Source organism: Nestor notabilis, unplaced genomic scaffold (assembly GCF_000696875.1).
Source record: "Nestor notabilis isolate BGI_N333 unplaced genomic scaffold, ASM69687v1 scaffold21247, whole genome shotgun sequence".
Classification (NCBI taxonomy): domain Eukaryota; kingdom Metazoa; phylum Chordata; class Aves; order Psittaciformes; family Psittacidae; genus Nestor; species Nestor notabilis.
This window is the reverse complement of record NW_009937188.1, coordinates 1-22,541: the sequence shown is the minus strand read 5'-3', so window position 1 is coordinate 22,541 and position 22,541 is coordinate 1. Positions and strand designations below refer to the sequence as shown.

The window sequence follows — 22,541 nt, the reverse complement described above, 5'->3', positions numbered from 1 at the left end:
GAGGAGCTGTCTCATTATTCCTATTCCATTGTCAACATTTCTAGAAACTGTTGTATGAACTGTTATTCATAATGGAAGAATACATTCTGTATCATAGCAACCTAATTGTCATTTAAGTTTCCTGAAGCCACAGATTGCAGGCTTCAAATGACTATGGTAATAACAATAGTAAGCCACTGTATTTTCTTAATTACAGAACAGGAAAGGAAAAAAAATGTGACTCTTCTTCAGCCTGTTATTTAGTGAGGCATACCTCTGTTGAGTTTTCACACACCAACTGTGTGACTTACACAGCTAGTTCCTTGCAGTTAGCCCTGTGTTCCTGCCTTTGCAATGTAGTACTAAGGGGATCTCCTACACCTTACTTCAGCAGATCAAATATACCTAGCCAGCCTGCTCCAAGGTATGCTGGCAGCTACTTTGGACCCAAACAGTCGTGGCTGTTCATTTTAGTCATAGTCTGATGTTTTTACCTACCCATGTAGAGAGTAGGATCCCAGATGCCACTTAGTTCTACAGCTTCTTTCCTCTCATATAGTGCCATAATAGAGCCTAATGTGGCATGTTATCAACATATGGTAGAGCTGTCTCAAATATCTGTATAGATATCACCAGATGCAAAGCTAATGCCCAGTCCTACAAATGCTGAAAGAAACAGAATGTATATAATTAAAAGTCAAACTGGGTTATAAAATTTCCTGCATACTACAGTTTTGAGGCTAGAACTCAAAACTGTATGGAAAGAATCATATGGAAGACAGGTACTTCTTACTTGGAATCTGTCACTGTTTTTAAGGTGTCCCTGGTCCTGCAAGAGAGGGCTGATGTGAGATGTACTTGACTATTCCCTTCCCTCCCTAGGACACACAAAAAGAATGGAGAAAGCAAAATCTTTAACCCATTTTTTTTTCCCTGTCTGCTTTCTGTTGCTGAATTTGCATGGACTGTGCTGTAATCTGTCTAGGCCATCTGAGAAGGAATTTTGATTCTGAAATATTTCTGTTCCACTAGGTCTTCAGAGTTCCTGGAGTGGAGCACTATTTGCTCCCCTCTTTTCTAAGGGATGTTCTGAAGTCATTAGTTACTGCTTTGAGAGTACGAATTTCAACGCAATGCTTTTCTGTAGAAGTTTTCCAACTCTTTACATCTTGAAGTATCCAAAATGGGAATGAGATATTTTTGGCCTTGTCAGTAGAAAAATACCCAATTGGTCAAGTTAGTAAAATACAGTCCATTTGATTGATTTCACTTAAGTTGACAGCAACAGTGTTTAAAATCCATGTTTATATGTTTAACCTCTGGAAAATAAAAGGTTAAAGCCCTTTTTCCTTCAAGCTAGAGATGCTCAGATTACCTCAGGAAATGCCAAAGTATATGTCTAACTAATTGTAAAACTCAATCTTCAAAAGACAAAAAATAAAACACGAAAAAAAGGGCCAAAATAAGGTTGATTCTTGGAAGTGCATCAGTTATTGGCATAGGAGCTGAATCAGCAATGAATTCTGAATCCATCTGTAGCTCTGTTGTGTTTTTACTGTGGTTTGTCATACTGGAATGTGTCATTTGTTGTTAGTGGAAAGTATTCTTCCTTCATCCTGAAGACTCTGTGAATGCATTTTAAGCATGTCAAGACACAGTTTGTTATCATAATGTCCTGGCAGTGTAATTGGAAAGTATACCACATGCATATTTGAATATTTGTAAGGATTTTATGTATTTTCCATTATTCTGCTTAAGAATGTATTGTAGCAAATTAGTGTTGTGGCTTCACCAAAATTTTGAGAAGACATGTTGTAGTTGAATAATGCACTGATTCTCCTAAGGCACTTTTGAGTTAAATCTAATTTTTACCCTGTCTGACAAATAGGACAATTAAATGTCTGACTTGAATACCAAACAACATTCCTACTAAACCTGTCTCAGGAGCCAGGAAATTACAAAGGTAGCTCAAAGTTTAAAGGTCGGGTTTTACTGAGCTGCTTGAAGTTTTGTGTCTCCACCAGCTTCTACAGAAAGAGTAGGTGATCTCTTAAAAACACCTGTTGGGATGTAGAAAGTTGTCTCCATTGAATCACTAGAGTTTACTGCAACCTTACTACTTAGCTTACTGCAATTTTAGCATTTAGTGTATATTTAGTTTTATTCATTGGTAAGCATTTTCTTGCATTTGGTCACTTCTCATTTTCATATTCAAAAACATACTTTACATATACATACTTTGTACAGCAAAATCTGTGACCACCAAAGAATATTGATGGATTTTTCTCACCTCAAATAAAGTGCAAGTGTTCTTCCTTCTGGTGAGTGGTAGGAAAGATGCTGGAATGGATAAGATAAACCAATATTAATGCTCTCTAGGACATAATTATGTTTCCTTATTCCATCTTTTAGCTGGCTGTAAACAGCTGATCTTCAACTGTGTGCCTCACATTATAATTTGTAACACTTAATGATGAATTAATTTGAAATACAGGTTATAATTTAGTTATTTATGAAATAAAAAACATACTGTGATCTGCTGTATTACTCTCTGATCTAGTGTTTACCCCTAAATTTTTAACTATTTATGTTTACTTCATGTGGACCAGACATTTCATAGTGCTCTGAGGGCTAATGATTTATTTGTGAGTTTATATCTTCATTTATAAATCCTTAATTTGCTTGCAAAGGACAATGACTGACTCTCTCACAGGACAATTAACAAGTATCAGTTTTGGATAATTGTGGACTGTTATGAACATCCCATAGAGACCTGTGGTTTGAATGTAATTCTCATTGCTGAGGCTGAAGTCTTTGCTCAAACAAAGCTTTCTTTGAAGTTCATACAAGCTTTTACTAGTAGAAGAAGATGGGATAGGATTCCTGCCATGTTCATTCTTCCTACTCATACTACCATCTTAGGTAATAATAGTTAGATGTGGGTTTCTATAGTTATATGAAGAGTACCTGCAAATTGGACATAATTATATAATATTACTAAAGACTTATTTTAGCAGTCAGAAGAGAGTGTATTTGGAGACAGCCAGTCCCATTCATCACAGTTAAAGGATGAAAAATGTATTTATCTTGAGGAAGGGACATCTGAAGTGCTGTATTTCTGGACGGAGCATTGTGTTTTCAAATAATTGCTTATCTCATATAGTTTATATAAAATGTAATTGTTAGCAGCTTGCAAATTCAACAGATGTTACGATTCACTATTAAAGGGTGTTTTTTGAGAAACTTGTGATCAGGCAGCAAGTGATTGCTTTCCAGAAGCTGTACAAAAAGTGCCTATTATCTCACCTCCTCTAAGAGTAGAGGTTTGTGTTGAAACTGTTTTGTCAGCCTGCTGAATTTTAACTTACTTCATTGCTCTTTCATTTCTGTGTACTTTCAGGAATTATTTACCTGATCTCAGCTCTTGGCCACTTGACGCATTCTGCGCTCTTCCTGACTGTTTCTGCGCAGGATGGGGGTGGCCTTCCCTCTGCCACCAATGCAGCCATCACAATAAACATCCTTCAGACTGCTTTGGCCCCTGCCATATTTGAGAGATCCCGGTATACATTTTCTGTTCCTGAAGATACACCTGAAGACAGCCCAATTGGCACTGTAAAGGCCAGAGAGCCTCCAAGTAAGTTGCATGCTCAGCCAGAGATTACATTGCAGTTTGGGGTTTTTTGTGGCAATTAACTGGAAATACTTACAAATAATTTTTTTTAAACTTTCATATTATTCATTCAGGGTGTCAAGCGTTAAATAGTATTTACTGTTCGTATTTACAGCAATTGATGTAATCACTGCTGTATCAGGATGCCTTTTTGAACAGATTGAGATCCATGATACTCTCCTTGGTGGTGCATTTTCTTCCAGTTGTATTTCTGTAATTGCAAGTGGAGAGACTGGGAGCATATTGTAAAAGTGTGAGGAAGGATTTGTATTATGGTATGGCTTCTGTTAAAGCATTAGCTATGCAAGAAGAATCTCAGAGCAATACTCACGATGAGAGAGTATTCAGAAGCTTCAGAGAGCCCTGACAGCCATATATATTTGTTTCCTATTCAGAACAGTGGGAGCCATAAGTCCACATGCCAACCTAATAATGGATCTATACATGTAAGGTGGTAGAGGCAGAGGTTTTATATAAGTTTGATTAGTCAGGTCCTCCCACTAAAGGACCACTGTTCTCACGGTAAGGTAGCATCTGCAGGGCAGCCTTGGCAGTAAGCTTTTGCTTTAGGCAGCATCCGATGTATAAGGGTGATAGCAATGGTTGTCCATGAACAGAAAGTTCAGTAAACTGAAATTTGTTCAGAGAACTGCCAGCTGTTTCATTCCTTGCTATAGTGAAGGTCTGCGTGTAGTGAAATTACTCCCATAAGACTAATTTATAGGAGTGTTTTTTTCTATATTTTAGATCAGGGAAAACCAAGAGGGTATTATACTATTTTCTCAATAGAGTTTTATCATACCAGTGGATGAAAATCAAATGACACATAAGTGGACAAACTGTATACAATCATGTTTTACTGAGGAGTTCCAGCGACAGGAAAAAGGAAGCATAAAAAGCCCAAATATCTGTGTAGCTTACATTTATTCCACTGAATTTAACAGCATGCCTCCTTTACAGATGTTCTTTACCTACACTAATGTTATCACTTTCGTATTTTTTTACTTTTTTTTGTGGTTATTTCCATTTCTAGATTCTTTAGAAGTGGTTTCTTACAGAATTTCCTCTGGTGATCCACATGGAAGATTCTCTATTGACCCCCAGTTTGGCATCATCCGCACAAAAAGCCAGCTTGACCATGAAACTCAGTCTGTTGTGGTGCTCACTGTTCAGTCACAGTTGGGTAACTCCCCTGTCTACAGTAGCACCCAGGTCAACATATCTGTGATAGATATTAATGACAACCCCCCAGTATTTCTTACCAGATCCGATAAGGTAACTATTTCACATACCCAGCCTCCTGGCACTGCTGTCTACATTGCTCATGCAGAAGACAAAGACAGTGGCTTAAACGGGGCTATCAAATATAGTATTGTAAGCAAGCAGTCAAATCCTTTTAGCATTGATCCAAGCCTTGGAGTGGTAAACCTCACCAGGACAGTGTTTGGAATATACTCTGCATATAGTAGCTGAAGACTGTGGGAGTCCTCCTCTGACTTCTTTGCTGATGTTGACAGTGATTATTGAAGAGCAGAAGATGGGCCCTACTTTGGTTTTTCAAAACTTGGTCTATCAAGTAGAAATCAGTGAAGCTACTTCTCCAGGTGCCCGAATCCTTCAGGTTAAAGCCCATTCACTTGATCTACACAGTGGTACCTCCAAACTGACGTATTCTTTAGAGCCTAGCATGGATTCTATTGCATTTGGAATCAGCTCTGATACTGGTTGGCTTTATCTTCGGAAACATTTGAACTATGAATGTACACAGATACTAAGTTTTAGAGCACTGGTCAGCACCTCTGAGGATGAAAACCTCAGGCAAAATGCAAGTACATCGGTAATAATTAATGTCCTGGATGAAAATGATAATCCTCCTGTGTTTATGCATGAGAGTTACTTCTTTGAAATGGAGGAAAATCCGGTTCCTAGGGGTGTGGTTGGCACGATTACAGCTATTGACAAAGACTCAGGAAGAAATGGACGACTTTCCTATTTCCTCTTGTCTGATGGAAAATATTTCAAGATGAATTCCAACACAGGTAGCATTTTATGATTTGTGATCTGCTTAATAGTGCTTTTGGAAAGCAGCCTTCCCTAAGGGAATGGAAGCAAAGTGTAAAGCTTTCAGGAACTGCTGTGAATCTCTTGGGTTGGTATGTGAATATTCTAACTCAAGGCTTCACTATTTGGGGAATGAAATAAAATTAATACATATTCATGAAGAATGAACTAACCCTTAGGATTTTTTTCATTACTCCATTCTGGTCACTTGGTCATAAGTTTTAGTGTTTGACTGTAACAGATTAAAAGAAGAAGTTTTGAGCTACAGCTTTAGTAGTTCATATGACGAACTTAATTGCCTGTGATCAAGTACAGTTGAAAAGTACAAATCGGCCATAAATAACTATAATGGGAACTATGACATTTGACAGTTACAGTGATTTAAATACTTGTGGAAAGTTCTGTAACTTACATCAAAACCGAGTTCATGTTGTACATGGCACCAAAGAAATCAAACTGGCTGAGAAAATTTTTTCATGGCACATGGTGTACCCAGCAGGGAATCCCAAATGTCTTAGTAATAGGTACTATGTCCACACAGCCCAACAATACTGACCACAGCATAGAGGGCCCCGAGGAAGGGAATCCTGTAAGGAACACCGGAACTGTAAATAATTCTGTTTAACAAAATGATACGTAGCGAGCAAAGATCTGCCATTTAAAATTCCTGTTCCCAGATGTCCTGTCCTCATGGGAATTGAATAGGCTTTCCCAGAATTTCTCTGTGTGAGTCTCAAAATAAAATTGCCATTTCAAAGCAGGTTTTGGTTAAGTATGTTTATGGAAGTTTAAAGGCAAATAGTGTACTAGGAGTTAATCTGGAAGATCTTAAAATAATGTGTGGTTATCTATATGAAGGACTGTGGTCAACCACAAATCTACAGCTATATTGAATATGGCTGAGCAGATGGAGAGAAGATTGGGTCAGATTTATTCAGTGGGTTTACTAGAACATATAGGAGACATAAGGGTTCCTGATTAATATAGAGAGATTGTATTGAGAACTTCTTAACCTGGGGACATAATAAAGGCCATTTGTCAGCAGTTAAAACCCTGTGCTCCTGTGCTCCTATATTGTTTGTCCTGAAGTGTGGTGAAGAACAGGCCAGATGAATTTCTTTGGAAGGCCAGTGCAGTGGTTTGTACCGTATTACACCTTCTCCCTGGGGCATCCACAGTGCAGTAAAGAAAGTAACATGGTGCTTAAGTAGAAGGGCAAACTGTGATTGGCAGAATGCTTCTATGGAATGGAACTTGGAAAGCTGAGGTTTTAATGTCAGCAGTAAGGTGTATGAGAAGACATGTATCATTATTTCACATTAAATTGAATGTATAACTGCATGTAGTATATACCTAACTCCCTTTCTACTTCATTTTCTTTGTTCATTAGGTGAAATCATCAACTGGGTTGCACTGGATCGTGAAAAACAAGCTCACCACCAGCTTACCGTGCTAGTGACCGACCACGGGTCACCGAGGCTCAATGCCACAGCAGCCGTGTACATCACCGTGAGGGACCTCAACGACAACAAGCCCTTCTTCCCTCAGGCGGCACCGGGGCAGGGGCTGCACCTTAAGGTGGGTGCAGCCGGCGGGATGCGCTGCCTTGCTCCGAGCACCACCCTGTGGCAGGAGCCCAAATCCCCCGTGCTCTGAAACAGAAACTGCATTGAGACTTGGGTATATTTGGGAGTTTCAAAATTTATCAAATGATTACAAAAGATTGGATACTGGTAGATGTAGAGGATATATACATGTAATTTTATTTATGTATGCATTAGAATATCTTTTAATTTCTGACCTCTGAGCCTGCTTAACTGAAGCTTTTTGAATTAGCATTGAATATATGCAGACTATAACAGAAGACTGCTGTATTATTTAGCCACTTCATGAAACTCTCTTTGCACTGACTGTAAATATTAATGAAACTTAAAACAGAGCAACAGCTAAACTCTTGTGTTATGGCAAGGAATTTATTTTAAGACTCACAGTTATCCATTGTGTATTTCCAAATTATTTATAAACTGCTTGATGACAGGTTTTGGAAGGGCAGCCACCAGGGACACTTATTACCACTGTCTTTGCAAAAGACCCTGATTCTGGAAACAACGGTGTTGTGGTATATTCAGTAGAATCAGGTAAGAATTTAAAGTGTTATTCATAAGAAAAGATACATTGAAGTAGAGTTTTAAAACTAGGGTATACAGGATGTTATGTCTGTTTTGTGTCTGTTTGAATGAATGTGTTTGTGTAAATAGGGGTCAGGACATCATATGTCTTATGAAGTATTTAAGGAAGTGCAAACAGTTACCTTTCCTCCCTTCCCTCTCTGCCCCATCTTCCTAGGGCTTTGATTGCTTGATTGCTGGCTGGCCAGAGAGCATTCAAACAGCACTTAGGAAAGATTAGGACCATGATCTTGTACTGTACAGTTTAGTATTTCAGTCGTTTAACATCTTAAAGGAAAAATTATCTCCCTTTTCCAATGACTAATTGAAAATTTTCCTGCTAAAAGAATGGTTCATGACAGTCTGAGACAGGGATTGGAAGGATCAGCACATAATCTGGGCAGACAGTGAGGCTTGTGGGTTTTAGCTCATGTTTCACCCTTTGTTTAGCATTGTGTTAGCCTGACATAGTGTGGCCACTTTAAAAACACTTCTTCTCTATAGTTTTCCCTGTAATTCCTACCTGTAGTAGTTCACTTGTAGGGTAAGCTATGGGATCCAGTTTTGTATGCAGTGGAATCGATAACAGAGCAGCCCTGAATTAGAACATTAGTGAGACTGGAGCATTAATGCGGGTTAGAGATATAGATGTGATCTCTGGTTTTGCCACATACCACTTGCTAGTTTTACACAAGAGATCTCCATCTGTAACAAATGAGGAAAACATGACTGTTACTCCTGCCCTGCTTCACTATTGGCTTGAAACAGCAAGAGGTGCCAAGAACAGAACTACTTACTTAATTTTGGTACCTGCTTTCTTTACAAGCTTACTGTAATCAATACCTTTTAAGCTTGATGTTTGTGGTAATTACACATGGAGCATACTGTTTCATTAGAGCAAAAAAGCATTTCTGGTATTTCCATCCACTCAGTGCATTTTCTCAAGTGTTCTTTTCTGTGTAGGCAGAGCTCAAATACGGGTAACGAACAAAATACTGCAAACCTACATTACTCCTCACTCTTGAAGAGCAAGGGAATCTATAGCCTCTTCTTTCCAAGGCTGAAATTACCAAAAGAATCCCATGAATTATGTTACACTATATATTTATGTACCCTTTCGACTTCTGTGGAGTAATGGAAGGACTTTAAGATTCAACTAACTCTGCTCTCTTCCAACAAAAGATGCTTAAAAAAATGAGACATTTAACAACTCTAGTAAAAATTTTGCAGTTGAAAATATTTAGATAATAAAAGATTGTAGGGTCAGTTTATGGCTGTGCTATTATTCCCTTAATTTGGATACAAGTGACTGCCTCTTCCAGAGAGAGTTGGAGAAAATTATACATTTCTGCATTGTGAATAACAATATTTTGCACAGAATGATCCCCCTTAAGAAAAAGGGAATGTGTAGTATGCAATCCTTTGTTTGAAGGATGATGGCCAAACAAAAAGGGAAGTGTTCTTCAGGGGTCTCTGCCTGTCTGTATATCTAGCTATATCCCCTTTTTCCAAACAGCACATTGGATGTTTTTTACTGGCTTCACTGTAGAGCCCCAGAGGGGGGAGTAAGTAGGAGTTCAAATTATAAAAATGACTAGCAACACAAAATATGACTGGTCTTGTAAATGCTGTCTCTAGAAAGAACAAAAGGATAAAAACAGCAGCAAAAAAAACCACACTAGAAGAGCCCTCTCAGCCTTGGAACTAGATATTTTCCTGATAAACAAATCCAGAAACAGCTGAGCTTCTCTGATACTAATTTTTGTTGTTGTTGTTGTGAGTTGGCTCACAGCCTTTAACATCTGGTCTTCTGTTTCATGGTGAAGTTCTTGCCTGGTTTGTATTTAAAATAGTATTTTTAAATTCTGGGACATTGTTCAGTACTAACATATGAAGAAGAAATATGATCTGATTTGCAGCCGTATTTGTTAAACACAAAGACACCAGGTTAATTGGAGGACTGCATGCAGACCAGTGCTCTTTTCAACAGTTGAGGCACTGCCACAAGACTAAGAGCTGTGAGTGTCAGTGTCAGCTGTTAAGCTTGTTAGAGTCACTGGGTAATTTTTAATGTTCTCGAGACCTTCAAGAAATGCCAAGATAGCAGCAATAGATCAAGCTATGCAGGAGGGCTGATGACTGATGCCAACAAATGACATAAGGAAAAAATCTGTGAAAGAACTCTGAGGTTTACACAGCCGATGAATTTTAGCATTCACAGAAGTGTTTCCTTCAAAATGCCCCTCCCTCTTTCCAGAAAATCTCATTCCAGAAAATCAAACCAAATCCTCCTTACACATTCATATATATGGAAATGCATAAACAATGGCCATACCTCCACTTTTGTGTTATCGCTGAAAGAGTAACTGAATTCAGAGGGAGGTGAATCTCAGCTATGTGTACTATTCCTTAGTGACGCTGGCAATTGCAAAGTGATTTGCCTGGACTTCTTTGCGACTCTCAATAGGCTGTACATGTATAACATGTTTTGTTATACATGCGCATGTATAACAAAAATCATTCTGTATTTGTAGTGCATTATAAACTATTGCTTTGTATGTTAAGACTAGCGCTGGCAAAGTAGAGGCTTTTGCAGTTTTATTTGGACAACTGTGTGCATACATTGGTACTTGACCACCAGAGTGCTAGGAGAAGTCTAGTTTGCCCTGCTAACACACATGAATTGGCAAGTGTTGAACGTATGTCTGTGGAGAAGTACTTGTTCTCCAGGGTAATTTGCAAGCAGCATGCAGGGAGCATTTCTAGACTTGCAGAAGGCTGTGTTTCTGCAGCAGCTGCATGGTATTGAAGTTCTTTGGGAGCCATGGATTCTTATTGCAGTACCAGACAAAAAAAAAAAAAAAAGATGAAACACTTTCAAAATGGAAGTCCCAAGGGATTCTGGTTTTACACAATATCTCTTTCCAACATTATCAGATTTTTCTGTCACTTTCATTGCCACCAAAATAAGCACAAAACTGGCTGTTTCATGCCATGCTAGGATTTTAGTGGAATTGTGGGCTCTGGTGAGTAACATTATTGGTAATTTCTGACCAGCTCTCTTTATATTCAGAAATCTAGATTCTGACTGTTTCTTTTTCCTGTCAAATAAGCTTCAACCATTTAGAAGCACTATCTATGTTCTGCTACATGAAACAGAAAAACAAGTATTGGTCTTTATGCTAAGAGGTACTGACTATCCTCATCACTCCTGAAACAAGGATGAATCCTTATAGCCTCATGCTCAGATTGCAGTTATGTACTGGGAATGTTTTTGTTCTCTGATTATGATGTTTTAAGCTACTTTTTATTTTTGGTTCAGTTTGGTAACTGTAGCTTTATTTTGGTTGAAAAATTAAGGGAATAGTCTTCTGTTAACTGTTTTCTTGCTAGTTCTCCCTATCAGTTATTTTAAATGTCTGTTTTAGCAAAATGTTAAAATTCTGTGCATGCAATTCACATTATGTGTTCTGTTTTTCATATCTCCTCTGCCTTTTGCTTAGCTGGGATTTTGTGCTGTGAAACATTATATGGAACAAAATAGCATATCTGTGAATGTAGACACACTGTTGGGACCTAAATCAGGAAAGTAACCAAAAGCTATTTATGAAAACAGTAATATAGCAGCGTTAATATTTTGAAACTCTCATGAAAAATGCAGAGTGCGGGACTGTCTCATCCAATATAATTGTGTCTACATATTATTTCCTTTGTCGTCAATTTCCTTGTTACGTTCCAGACTGCAAGAGTCAACCCAGAAGGGACTCATGGAGCATTAGAAACTTATAGTCAGTCAAACCCAGCAGAACGATATTCAAAAAAGCTCTCCAATTTGTTGATTGTGAACCCCCTGGTTTGTGACTGGACTGCTCAGTGTTGTTTCCAAATTGTACAGGTGCAAATATTTTGCAGCTGCAGGTGAGGTGATTGTATACAAAAATGAACATCTGTATGTGCAGCTAACTAATTTGCGTGTGCAGATTTGGAGAACATAATCGGCTTCATGCTCACTTAGGTGCCTATGGAAATAGAGTTCTTTATGGATGTTTTGTGTACTACATCTGCACTGAATTTATTTTTACCACTGTTGCATATTAGGATTGCAGCTGTTATGCTGCATGACATTGTTTAACTCACTAGCACACCTTAATAAAAATCCATGTAACAAAAAGTTGTTTGCATAGTATTCTAAGAGGGAAGTAGTTATAACAAATTCTATTTTCTCAGTTTCTGGTAAGGTATACCAAGTAATAGATACTTTCCCATTTTACTAAAAATCGAAGAGTAATTTGTGTTGCATTTCTTGAAAATGAAGGAGGTGGGAGTCAGTCTCTTTCCCAGGTAACAAGTGATAGGAGAAGAGGAAATGGCCTCAAATTGTGCCAGGGGAGGTTTTGATTGGATATTAGGAAACATTTCTTCATGTAAAGGGTTGTCAAGCATTGGAACAGGCTGCCCAGGGAAGTGATTGAGTCACCATCCCTGGAGGTATTTAAAAGACATGTAGATGTGGCACTCTGGGACATGGTTTAATGGTGGACTTGGTAGTGTTAGGTTTATGGTTGGACTCAATGATTTTCAGGGTCTGTTCCAACCTAAACAATTCTATGATTCTGAGTCACAAGCAGCTATTTACTCTTCTGTGGTAGAATTTTTCTTTGCAACTCTAGCATAAATGTAGTATGATGTAGCTGCAAGTAGTAATTTTAACTGGAAGTTGCTTGTTACTAGCATGCAGCCAGTCTTTGATGAAGGATGTAAGCGTAATTTCCAATATTCACATGTTGCTCTGCAACAATATACTGTAAGATTTTAGCTACCACCAGTTACCTTCCAGTTCAGAGCACAGGCAGGGCAGGTGGCATCACTGCGGTTATGGTGTCTTAGAAGTGGCTAGGGCTCTTTGCTTATCCATAGTCTATGAGGGACATGAGCCAGCTGTGTGCCCAGCATTGTTTACTTGACCATTCATGCCATTTCAGAGACTAAGACTTAGTTTTCATTCTGGCCCTGCCTGCCAACTTGGGTTGGAAGTAGGAGTACCGATCCTGAGGTGCCTGCTGCTCTCAATGGTGTGAATAACAATGGTATAAAGTTGAGCAGTTGCTTTAGTACTCCACAGTGTTTCTCTCTGTAGCTTTCTAAATCCAGAGTAAGTGGTTTATAATAACTGCTTACTTGATGAAGGAAGAAAGGTGAATCAAGTGAGCCACAGACAGCTACCATGAGTGCAGCAGGTTCCCTTTCCTCTGTGTCCTTCTCTTTCTTACTGTTGATTACAATGTTCAGTACTATAGGGGCAAGCTGAAGAGATCTGCAGTAACTCGTACCCATTTTATCCCCTAGAACAGGATAAAAGATACTTCCAGATCAATGCTGTCAGTGGGGAGTTAAGAACAACCCGGTCTCTGTCACATGCTGAGAGATCAGACTACAGAATGATGGTCACAGCCAGGGACCAGGGGATGCCTTCACTTCAAGGACATGCTGCTGTTTACATCCAGGTGCTTATTTATGCTGTACGGATAGAACAGTTATGTTAGATACTGAGTTTCTTTTGGAAAAAAAAAGTAAAAATTGGGGGGAGAAGCTAGGGAAAAAAGAAGTTCAAAATTAGAAGAAAGGAAGAAGTTCAAAATTACAAGCACCTTGTCTTATGGTAGTTTAGCTGTTTTTCTGTTGAGGGAAGAAGCGAGAGAGCAGACTCATTTTGATTTGTTAAGAATGCACAACAGCATTCTGGGTTGTCTTGCAAGTAGGTGATATTTGTGCTTTAGTAGGAGGTCATTATGAACACTGGAAAAGAGAAGGAAAATACTCTGTCTCTGTAACCCAGTATGAGGATAGCTCATTCTTTTGTGCCGGTTTATACAGGGCTGCTCTGCATGGGAACGTGAAATCCAGCATGTGCTCTTTCCACAGCCAGCCGCCTGCTGTTCATCGAGCCGCAGAGGGGCTGCTTTGTCCAGGCTGCCTGTGTGCTCCTTTATCAGAGGTTGAATGTCATTGAGGCTGCTATTTTCTTGCACCCAAAAGGTGGTTAACTTTGGATAGCTTGGGGAAAAAAACCCACAAACTTCAGTCAAGACAAAGCAAATGCAGATCCCACAGCTGAAGAGATTCTTTCCTTTTAAAGCATTAACTTAGAACACTTCAGCAATCTCTAATGAATGAAACCCTGTAATGGTATAAACAACCCTCAAAGAACCCCAGCTATCTCTCTTTGGCAAACTGCATAATGTACTATGCTTTCTTTGTCACATCTGTCCCTGTCGTGCTGTCCTATGTAGAAAGTCAGTTGAAGTGTTTCAGAGTAGGGGCAGAGATAGTAATATTCAAGCAGTCTGTCTTTGGACCCTGTGATGCAAAGGGTGAAAGACAGTCTTGTCCCTTTTTTTTTAATGTAGGAATGAAAAATAGTTATAGAATGACTGGCCAAGGACAATTTTAACTTCTGTGGAGCATGTTCAGTTTGTTTTCTGGCTTTGAGGCATACTTAGGATAAATATAATTACAAATAATAAATTACTACAGAAAAAGAAATCATTATACTATTCGTAATAACAATGGCAAAATATTGTAGTCTTTGTGCTTTTGTTGCAGGTAATCCCACTTCCCATTGGGAGATCTGTCTTCTCTCAAGATTTCAAGCACTTTGTCATACCTGAAAATTTTAGACCTGCGCAAGTGTTGAATTCTCTGAAGTGGCCTGATAATCATCTAACTCCCAACAGAAAACTGCATTTCAGTATTGCCAGAGATGATGATGATGTTCATTTTGAAATAGATAGCTTGACAGGAGACCTTTTCCTTTCCAAGGAACTTGACTACGAATCAGCTTCACACTTCCTTTTGCAAGTTATTATAAAGGATTATAATAATAATCCTCCACAGAATAGCACTGTCTTCCTACGTATTGATGTAGAAGATAAGAATGATCATTCTCCTTTTTTTCAAGATGACTTTGTAGTGATTGGCATAGAAGAAAATGTACCTATTGGCACTCTCATTTACACATTCAATGCAAAAGATGGAGATGGCAGTTTCCTGAACAGCAAAATACAATATTCCCTAGAAATCAGTAACATGGATGAAAATTTATTTCATATTCACCCTTTGTATGGCACCTTGACCACAGCTTTTGCACTGGACAGGGAAATTATTCCCTCTGTGATCCTTACAGTGTCTGCGACAGACCAGGCAATAAATCTGACTGATCGCAGGCTTGATTCCCTGGCTGTGAAAGTTGTTATTTTAGATATCAATGACAACAGTCCCTGTTTTACTTCTTCACATTTTTCCTATGTCATGGAGGATGTGGAGGTGGGCTTCCTTGTGCACCGCATAATTGCAAAGGATCCTGATGAGGGAAGAAATGGACAAGTTACATACCACATTGTTTCAGGCAATGAAAACAAAGCATTTGTATTGGATAAAATCACAGGTACTGTAACTTCTGTTCTCTGGAGTTTCTTGTACTGTGCTTCTCATGGTAATATTTGGGAGTACACACAATGCCATGTGCATGAAGTACCATGTTTTACTACGATACTCTGGCCAGGTGACTTATCATCCTCAGGGGTGATAACTTTGGGCAGAGCACCACACAAGCATGGCAGTACTACGTGCAGTAGGCAAGCTCAGTGACACTCAGCTCAAAAATTCTGCATGACACTGTTACTGTGTATGTAGATGTATTGGAGCACCTTCCAAATAGCACTTTAAGGAATGTGGGAAGAAAGTGTGTGCGGTGAAATGCTTCCATTCTCATTTTTGCATGATGCACCCATATGTTACTATATATAAACACAAGGAAAGGCAAAGTCAGGATCAAGGAGTGTGCATTACACTGTGATGGAACATGCTTGGTGGTGGCTCAAAGTGCTAATGAATTTCATTAGCCCTCTGAAATTTTCACATTCCTGAATGAGTTGTGCAACTATTACACCATCTGCACACAAGTGCAGATCTCACCCTAATAGTTGCAATATTTGCTGGTTCTTGCTCTGGTTTTGAATACATTAGGGGATACAGCTGATGCTAATTCATAGAGCTCCTAGTTGCATAACTTACGGGCAAATGAAGACAAATATTTAAGTTAAGTAAAACTAAAAAGTTGAGCCCGAAGTTAAATAAAAAGGAATCTCTGAACTTCACTTGAACATTCTATGAATCCCAGTTTCCCTTGGTGTCAAAATCAGTATTTCTGGGCAAATTGTCACTCTCATCACAGGTAATGATTGACTCCAAAATCTGGAAGCCTTGCCGCAGTGGCACAGTATGCACGGTGATGCTACATTGAAGCTGTGAGTGCTGGAACAACTGGTATCCTAACCTGGACCAGAATACTTTTTTAATACCTTCAGAATACTTTGTAAATAACTTCTTTCTTTATAATAGGACTCTTAACTACAGCCCAGCTTCTGGACCATGAGACTCAGGAGTGCTACAATTTGACAGTCATGGCTCTTGATGATGGCAGCCCAGCTCTCTCTGCCACACAAGTTCTAACCGTCATTGTTGTCGATGTTAATGATGAGACCCCGATATTTCTGAAGCAACTCTACGAGACTGCAGTTCATGAAAACCAAGATCCAGGGCAGTTTGTCATAAAAGTGGAAGCTGTGGACAGAGATGCAGGTAATTTCTGTCTTTTGCTATTAATTTAATGTGGACCATAGTAGATGTATCAAATCTTGCTGCCTGTTCTGCTTGCTCATACAGCCGTTGTGCTTTGACCAAGGTATATATCAGTTTTGAGTCTCAAATCATGGCCTTTGGTTCAGACCCTCAATCTTTATTCAGGTCTTGGAGGTATTCTGACTTGCACACTGGGATAGTTTCAGCTCTGACTGGTGTATTAAATGTATAACGTACACTTGCATGATGAGAGTAGCTCAGCGTGCAGTAGCTTTCATGTGAAGGTAGCCGGCGTGCTCTGGTTATAAATCAGCAAGCACTGCTCAACTCAGTTAAAGTCAATATTTGAACGTTTTGTTGCTCTCAATCAGAGCGTTTTGAATAGTTCTAAAATGGTTCGCGAAACAAGGGTCCTGGTTTCGTAAAAGACCCTGCAAATATGCACTAATATTTTCTGACCAGAGAGGGGCACTGTCATCCAAGATTTTCCAGCCTGTTGCTCTGTCGCGGAATCGTGGAACAGCTCTGGATTCCAAATAGGATTTTACATACATAATAATGTTAATACACTGCTTTTCAAACATATGCCGAATAGATGAATAAGAAGAGGTGGTTCATACACTATCTGAATCATAGGTAATGACTAAACGTGAGAGATTCTTTGCAAAGCAACAAAAAAAATCCCTCTGTTTCTACAACTACCTGCTCTTTGGAAATATCTAAAATGCATATGATGTTACAGGTAGTCTGTGTGCTGGAGAGAATCTTACCTTAAGTAATACCAGGTACAGCACATACAGTTGGTGTAACATGAAGCAGTTACACAGAGTCTGTGGTTTGCAGGGAAGAGAAAATCTGGAAAGAGAATTAAATATTACAGTACTGCTGCAATTGGCCCAAAGGTGGTCTGAACTCTGTAAATTACTGTCTTTTTACTGTGGGTTCACTTTCTGCACATCTTTATAATTGTTTACAATTGTGTTATCCAAGAAATAGATAAAACAACAGATCTTGTTAGCAAAATAATTTTCTGTATTCAGTAATATTTGTGATTTTAATGTAGAGCATCTGTTGATTGCAAAAGGCTGATGTGAGCTCAGTGGAGTTGCTATATAGAAGAGACATTTCGCCACAAATATGTAAAGTATTTAGAAAGTGTGTGTGTGTGTGAGCTCTGTCAATGAAAAACCTCGTGACAGCTGAGCAGCATTACAGTCTACCTCTGTACCTTGCTCTTCTGAGTGTTTTCCTTCTTTTGTGGATCACACTATTAAAAAAAAAAGTGAAGATAATAGAGAAAATAAGTAGGAATTTGTTTTATTTCCTCTTCCTCCTTTCTCTGTCCCTTATATTTATTTATTTATTGCACATCTTATGGGAACTACAGCAGAGGGAAATCTGGGGACCTGCTAGGAAGAGAGCATGGGGCTGGTTTGGCTGGGTGGAGAGGAAAGCCATTCCAAGTGTACTGGGTGGCACAGTGTGCGCCTGCCTGCGTAGACACTTTGGGCTTGAGCACTGTTGTGGCTGATGGCTCCTTCCTGCTTTTTTTAAATACATTTTCCAGTAACCACAGTTCTTCTGTTGGCTTTTTTTTCCCCCACATTTGCCTGATTTGGCCCCTGTCATGTGCATGTAGCAATATAGTTCCAAACAAATGCTGAAGTGATGCTCATAAGGTAAGAAAATAGGATTTATATTGGTGTCATAGATACAATGCTGCTCACTTTTCTTACATTTTTGGAACTGAATTTTTGAATGAGATGACTCCTCTCATGGTGGTCTTTATTTATTTATTATTTTTTTTTTACATCCTATTTTTTACTTTTGTTTCTCTTTAAATTGCAGTTCACATCCCGGTAATGTTTGCATAGTTTCAGTGGAGGACTTTCCTGCCATCATAGATCTTTTTGGGTTTTTTGGCTTCATATGTTCCTTGACTGACCACAGGGAGGAATCATTTTTACTGTTAATATAAGCCTTGTTCTACCACTGTGTAATACAGGTAAATGGTGGGGGGAAAATGCACAGATAGATATCTGCAGCACATTAAAGATAGGTCAGGGATTTGTCTTGAGATTTGTCTTTGCAGAAGCTCTGAATGAACTGAACTAGCATTTGTCAAGGTCTGCTTTTGAGCTGGTGTGCACCTCTGTGGTTTAGTAGTTATGTCTGGAGCCTTAGGAGGAAAATCTCAGAACGATAATAGGGACTGCTGACTTGCAGTTATGAGACAGGGCATGCTGCCATTCACTAGACATTTTATCTTGCTCAAATTCATGTATTAAGCATAGCCTTAACAACACTCATATTATAAAGATGACACTTGAGCCTAGATTTGGGACAAGAGAGACGTTTTTCCCATTGCTTCTTCACTGGTGTCGGCACAAGACAGATCTACAATGTAATGCCACAGCTGCTGCTTCTGAGAAGCTGTGGGAGCACAGGGGCTGCTGGTGCTGTGGCAAGGGAACAGAAAATGGGATGAAGCTTTTCGCTGGCTGCTGTTCAGGCACCATGCATCCGCCCTACCATTTCGCCTGCCCAGAAAGGGGTCCTGCCCGGCTGGTGGCAAAGAAGGAGCTTAGCTCCAATTCCAGCTTGCAATGCAGGGTAAGAATTGTTTGTTTGCCATTTCAGTGTGTAATTTCATTTCGACCCCCCAAATGTGACTAGCATTACTGAATAATTAACCAACAGGTTGGATCAAGTGCAGACCTGTCAGCTGTTGTGCCATGGTATGTGAATGCACAGAGTCATCATGCTCCTCTCTTGGGCAGGGTGCACAGCTTTCTCCTGCTGCTAGATGTACTCTCCTAGCAGCTGATTATGAAAAAGAAGGCAATAAGTGCTTGGTAAAAAAGTCCAATTAAGGTGTCACATATCTGTGTCCTTGAAGTGTTAAAAATGTAATTTCAACAGTGTGTGAATGGTTATCTTGAATGGCACCTGTATGTTTTTTTAGCACTGTCTGTAAATAATGGCCCTTGTGAAATCTACCAGTGAAGGCACTGGGTTGAAGAAGTTCAGTTGCAGCAGACCAAAGGCTAATAGTTAATATCAGCTCTGCAATGTCATGTGTCTTTTTTTATCCCCCATCTGTAGCATATTGGTGATTAAGGATAGCTAAATGCAGGCAGAGTTGTAAATACATTTTTAAAAATAGCTGAATGGTATCCAATACGGGTAGATCAGAGTGCGTGTTGGTAACCTTAAACTTTCAAGACATTCTTCTTGATTGTCCTTACTGCTGTGATTTTTCTCCTCTCTGCTGGAAAGCTGGAAGGATTTCTGTAACTCATTTTTCCTTCTGCTGTGTACTGTATGAGTATGTCTTTCCCTTGACTTCATTTAGGCACAAATGCATTTACAGTAGTAATTCTCTTAATCAAATTTTGAGTAGTGTTGTCAACTATTTAGCAAAGCTATTCAAAGGCAAACAAAGGAAATCATGAATGTTAAAAACTGTAGGCTCTGTTTCTTCTCTCATGCTGGTATTTCTCCACCAATTCCAGTACAGATTGTCCTGTTTTGACTGCAGCAGATGAGAACAGGCAAGCAGTGTTTGACTCTGAATAGCAGATTTCGTATGACTAAGAGTGCTGTAGTTTTCCAGGTGCACCAACTGTCCCTACTCTACTAAAAGACTGATTGTTGGTTGAAAAAACACGAAATGATTGGATGAAACTTAGAAAAATTTGAAAGAAAAAGAAAAGAAAAAGCACAATAGTACAAGACCTTCAAGTATAGTGTAGGATTAAACTCACTAAAATTAATAATAAAAGTGTGATGGAGATGACATTGTACTTTCCTCAGGAGGGTGTTGAAACTAGAAGGAATATGAAAGAAATTATTTTATAACCGTAATAGGTAAGAATGTGGAATCATACTTCTTATTCAACTCAGTCAGGCAACTTTGAAAGAAAGGTTTTCAAAAGCCTGTACAGTTTTAGCCTATTTCCTAGAGAAAGACAGGAAGGCTAATATCCCTGTGCTATATACAAATGGTAGGTATGATTAAGAACTGAATGGAATTGGCATTCAGAAAAACCTGGAGGGAAGGAAACTATTTAAGCCTTCCCTTCTGGAAATCCTGCACAATTTTATAAAACCAAGCAGTATCATTTCAGAGACTGGCTACAAGTGGGAGCAGTCTAAAAGGTCTGAGATGAACATTCCCGTAGCACACCAAATTGGCTTTTCTCTTGAAGACAACTAGGAGCTGGCTAGCCTGTGAGCCCTGATGGGGCTTAGGCACCTGCATGCTCAGTATAATGAATGTTTAGAACTGGTGGTCATGCCAAGAAGTGGATGTTTTTTCTGAATGTTTATACTGTTCAGTGTCATACTGTATAGAGATACTTGCTTTGGCTCCGAGTGAAGTTAAGTGGAGAACCAGAGCAGCCTGGTACTCTGCCTGACATCCTGTAGAGAAATAAACTAACTACCTTGGGAAAGCAGAAGACAAATGTATGGATTCCACTAATCTAATGCTCTCTTACATCATGTTAATATGTCAGCTTGTTTGGAGACATGTCCGGAGTGCCTAGAGATGTTGTTGGGGTCACTTTGGTTAGCTGGAAAACTTAGACACAAAGCAGCATCTGGACAAGGATTTTGAAGAACCAGATTTTAAATTTGTATCTTGTATGCTGATGAAGAAGCAGTTACTCACTGTATTAAAAATAAAATCATTCATAACCCACTTCTCAGGGAGAGGGAGAAGAAAGAGGTAAATCTATAGACCTGAATGTGTGTCTGTGTTCTACTAAGACTTCCATTCTGCTTTTAAGGACTGAATTCCTTGCTTCGATATGAAATCTTACCAGGACCTGACTATGAGAAATTCAAGATGAACTCAGACAGTGGAGAACTCATAACAACTGCATCACTGGACAGGGAAACCCAGGAGGTTTTCCGTATTAAAGGTAACAGTGTGAAATATCTATGAGTGCCTGTAAAATAAGAAGTGAGCATGGGTGTGGTGTTACTATCAGCATTACCCTTTTTCGTGCCATCTGAAGATTTTCAGATACAGAAGAGAACTTTTTGCACAACACGAAGAGCTCTCCTATTCTGCTATGATTAAGGAACATCTATTGCTGAGCCTGCAACCACTGTATAAAATTTGGTTTCTTTTTATTAATCTTAGTTTTGGTTCGAGATAGTGGATCCCCGTCACTTTCGAGCACAGTGACAGTTATCTGCACAGTGCTGGATGAAAACGATCACTCTCCCGCATTTCTTCTTCCCACCTCTGAGATTTGTATTCCAGAGAATCAAGAGCCTTCTGCCACTTACATTATCCGGGCTGTAGACATGGATGCTGGCAATAATGGAGCTCTAAGATACAAAATAATTGGTAAGTTATACTCCATCATTTTTGTTAGTATAAAGCGGGAAGTATATAAACAGCAGTATCCAAGTTTTAGATTTTACCAGGCCTCCCTAGCTCCCATCTTGTCCGTGTGCTTATTTCATGTGGAAGAAAAAAAGATCTTTCACCCCTTTGTTAGCATTAATAAGCATTTGCCAGGCTTTCTGGATTTGAAATAGTACAGAAAAGAAAAACAAAAAAACCCTACCAAATGCTGGAAGAAGGCATTAATCATGAGGGCATAATTTTGTCCATTTTGTTACAGTTATGGAATTTCTGAGTGTAATATGCCCTTGCAAACAAGTACAATAATGAATCTAATTTTATTTATTTAATTTTGTCTATTTTATTTCATGAGAGCTTCTTTCACCGAGCAATTAGTAATGTCATACTTGGTTTTCATGTTGCTGAAATCTCCCCATGTCTGCTGTGCCAATGTAAGCTCCACAGCTGTTCAAAACCTCCTGTAATATCTTTGCGCAAATACAAGTTTGCTGCGCTTACTCTGGTTTGTGGCTCTCAGCAGTATCTCAAATGTAGGCAAATAGCTACTGTGGTAATAGCCAACATATTTTTCTTTGAAGAAACAGTTATAAATTCCTTTATGTTTGGTTGGATTTAATTTCACAATCTTTTATGATTC

At 39.0% G+C, this 22,541-nt stretch overlaps 1 protein-coding gene across 1 annotated transcript in view; it reads left to right on the top strand.

The window, feature by feature from the left end:
* Nucleotides 1-21,883, top strand: part of LOC104408957 (protocadherin-23-like) — a gene marked incomplete at its 3' end in the record, with an annotated part of 41,594 nt that extends 19,711 nt beyond the window's left edge. The window contains 10 exon segments of the mRNA XM_010018708.1: nucleotides 3,380-3,616; nucleotides 4,686-5,085; nucleotides 5,087-5,691; nucleotides 7,104-7,291; nucleotides 7,752-7,851; nucleotides 13,228-13,385; nucleotides 14,485-15,325; nucleotides 16,282-16,521; nucleotides 21,315-21,449; nucleotides 21,674-21,883. Coding sequence (XP_010017010.1) covers nucleotides 3,380-3,616; nucleotides 4,686-5,085; nucleotides 5,087-5,691; nucleotides 7,104-7,291; nucleotides 7,752-7,851; nucleotides 13,228-13,385; nucleotides 14,485-15,325; nucleotides 16,282-16,521; nucleotides 21,315-21,449; nucleotides 21,674-21,883 — 3,114 coding nt within the window.
* Between the last annotated feature and the right edge of the window lie 658 nt (nucleotides 21,884-22,541).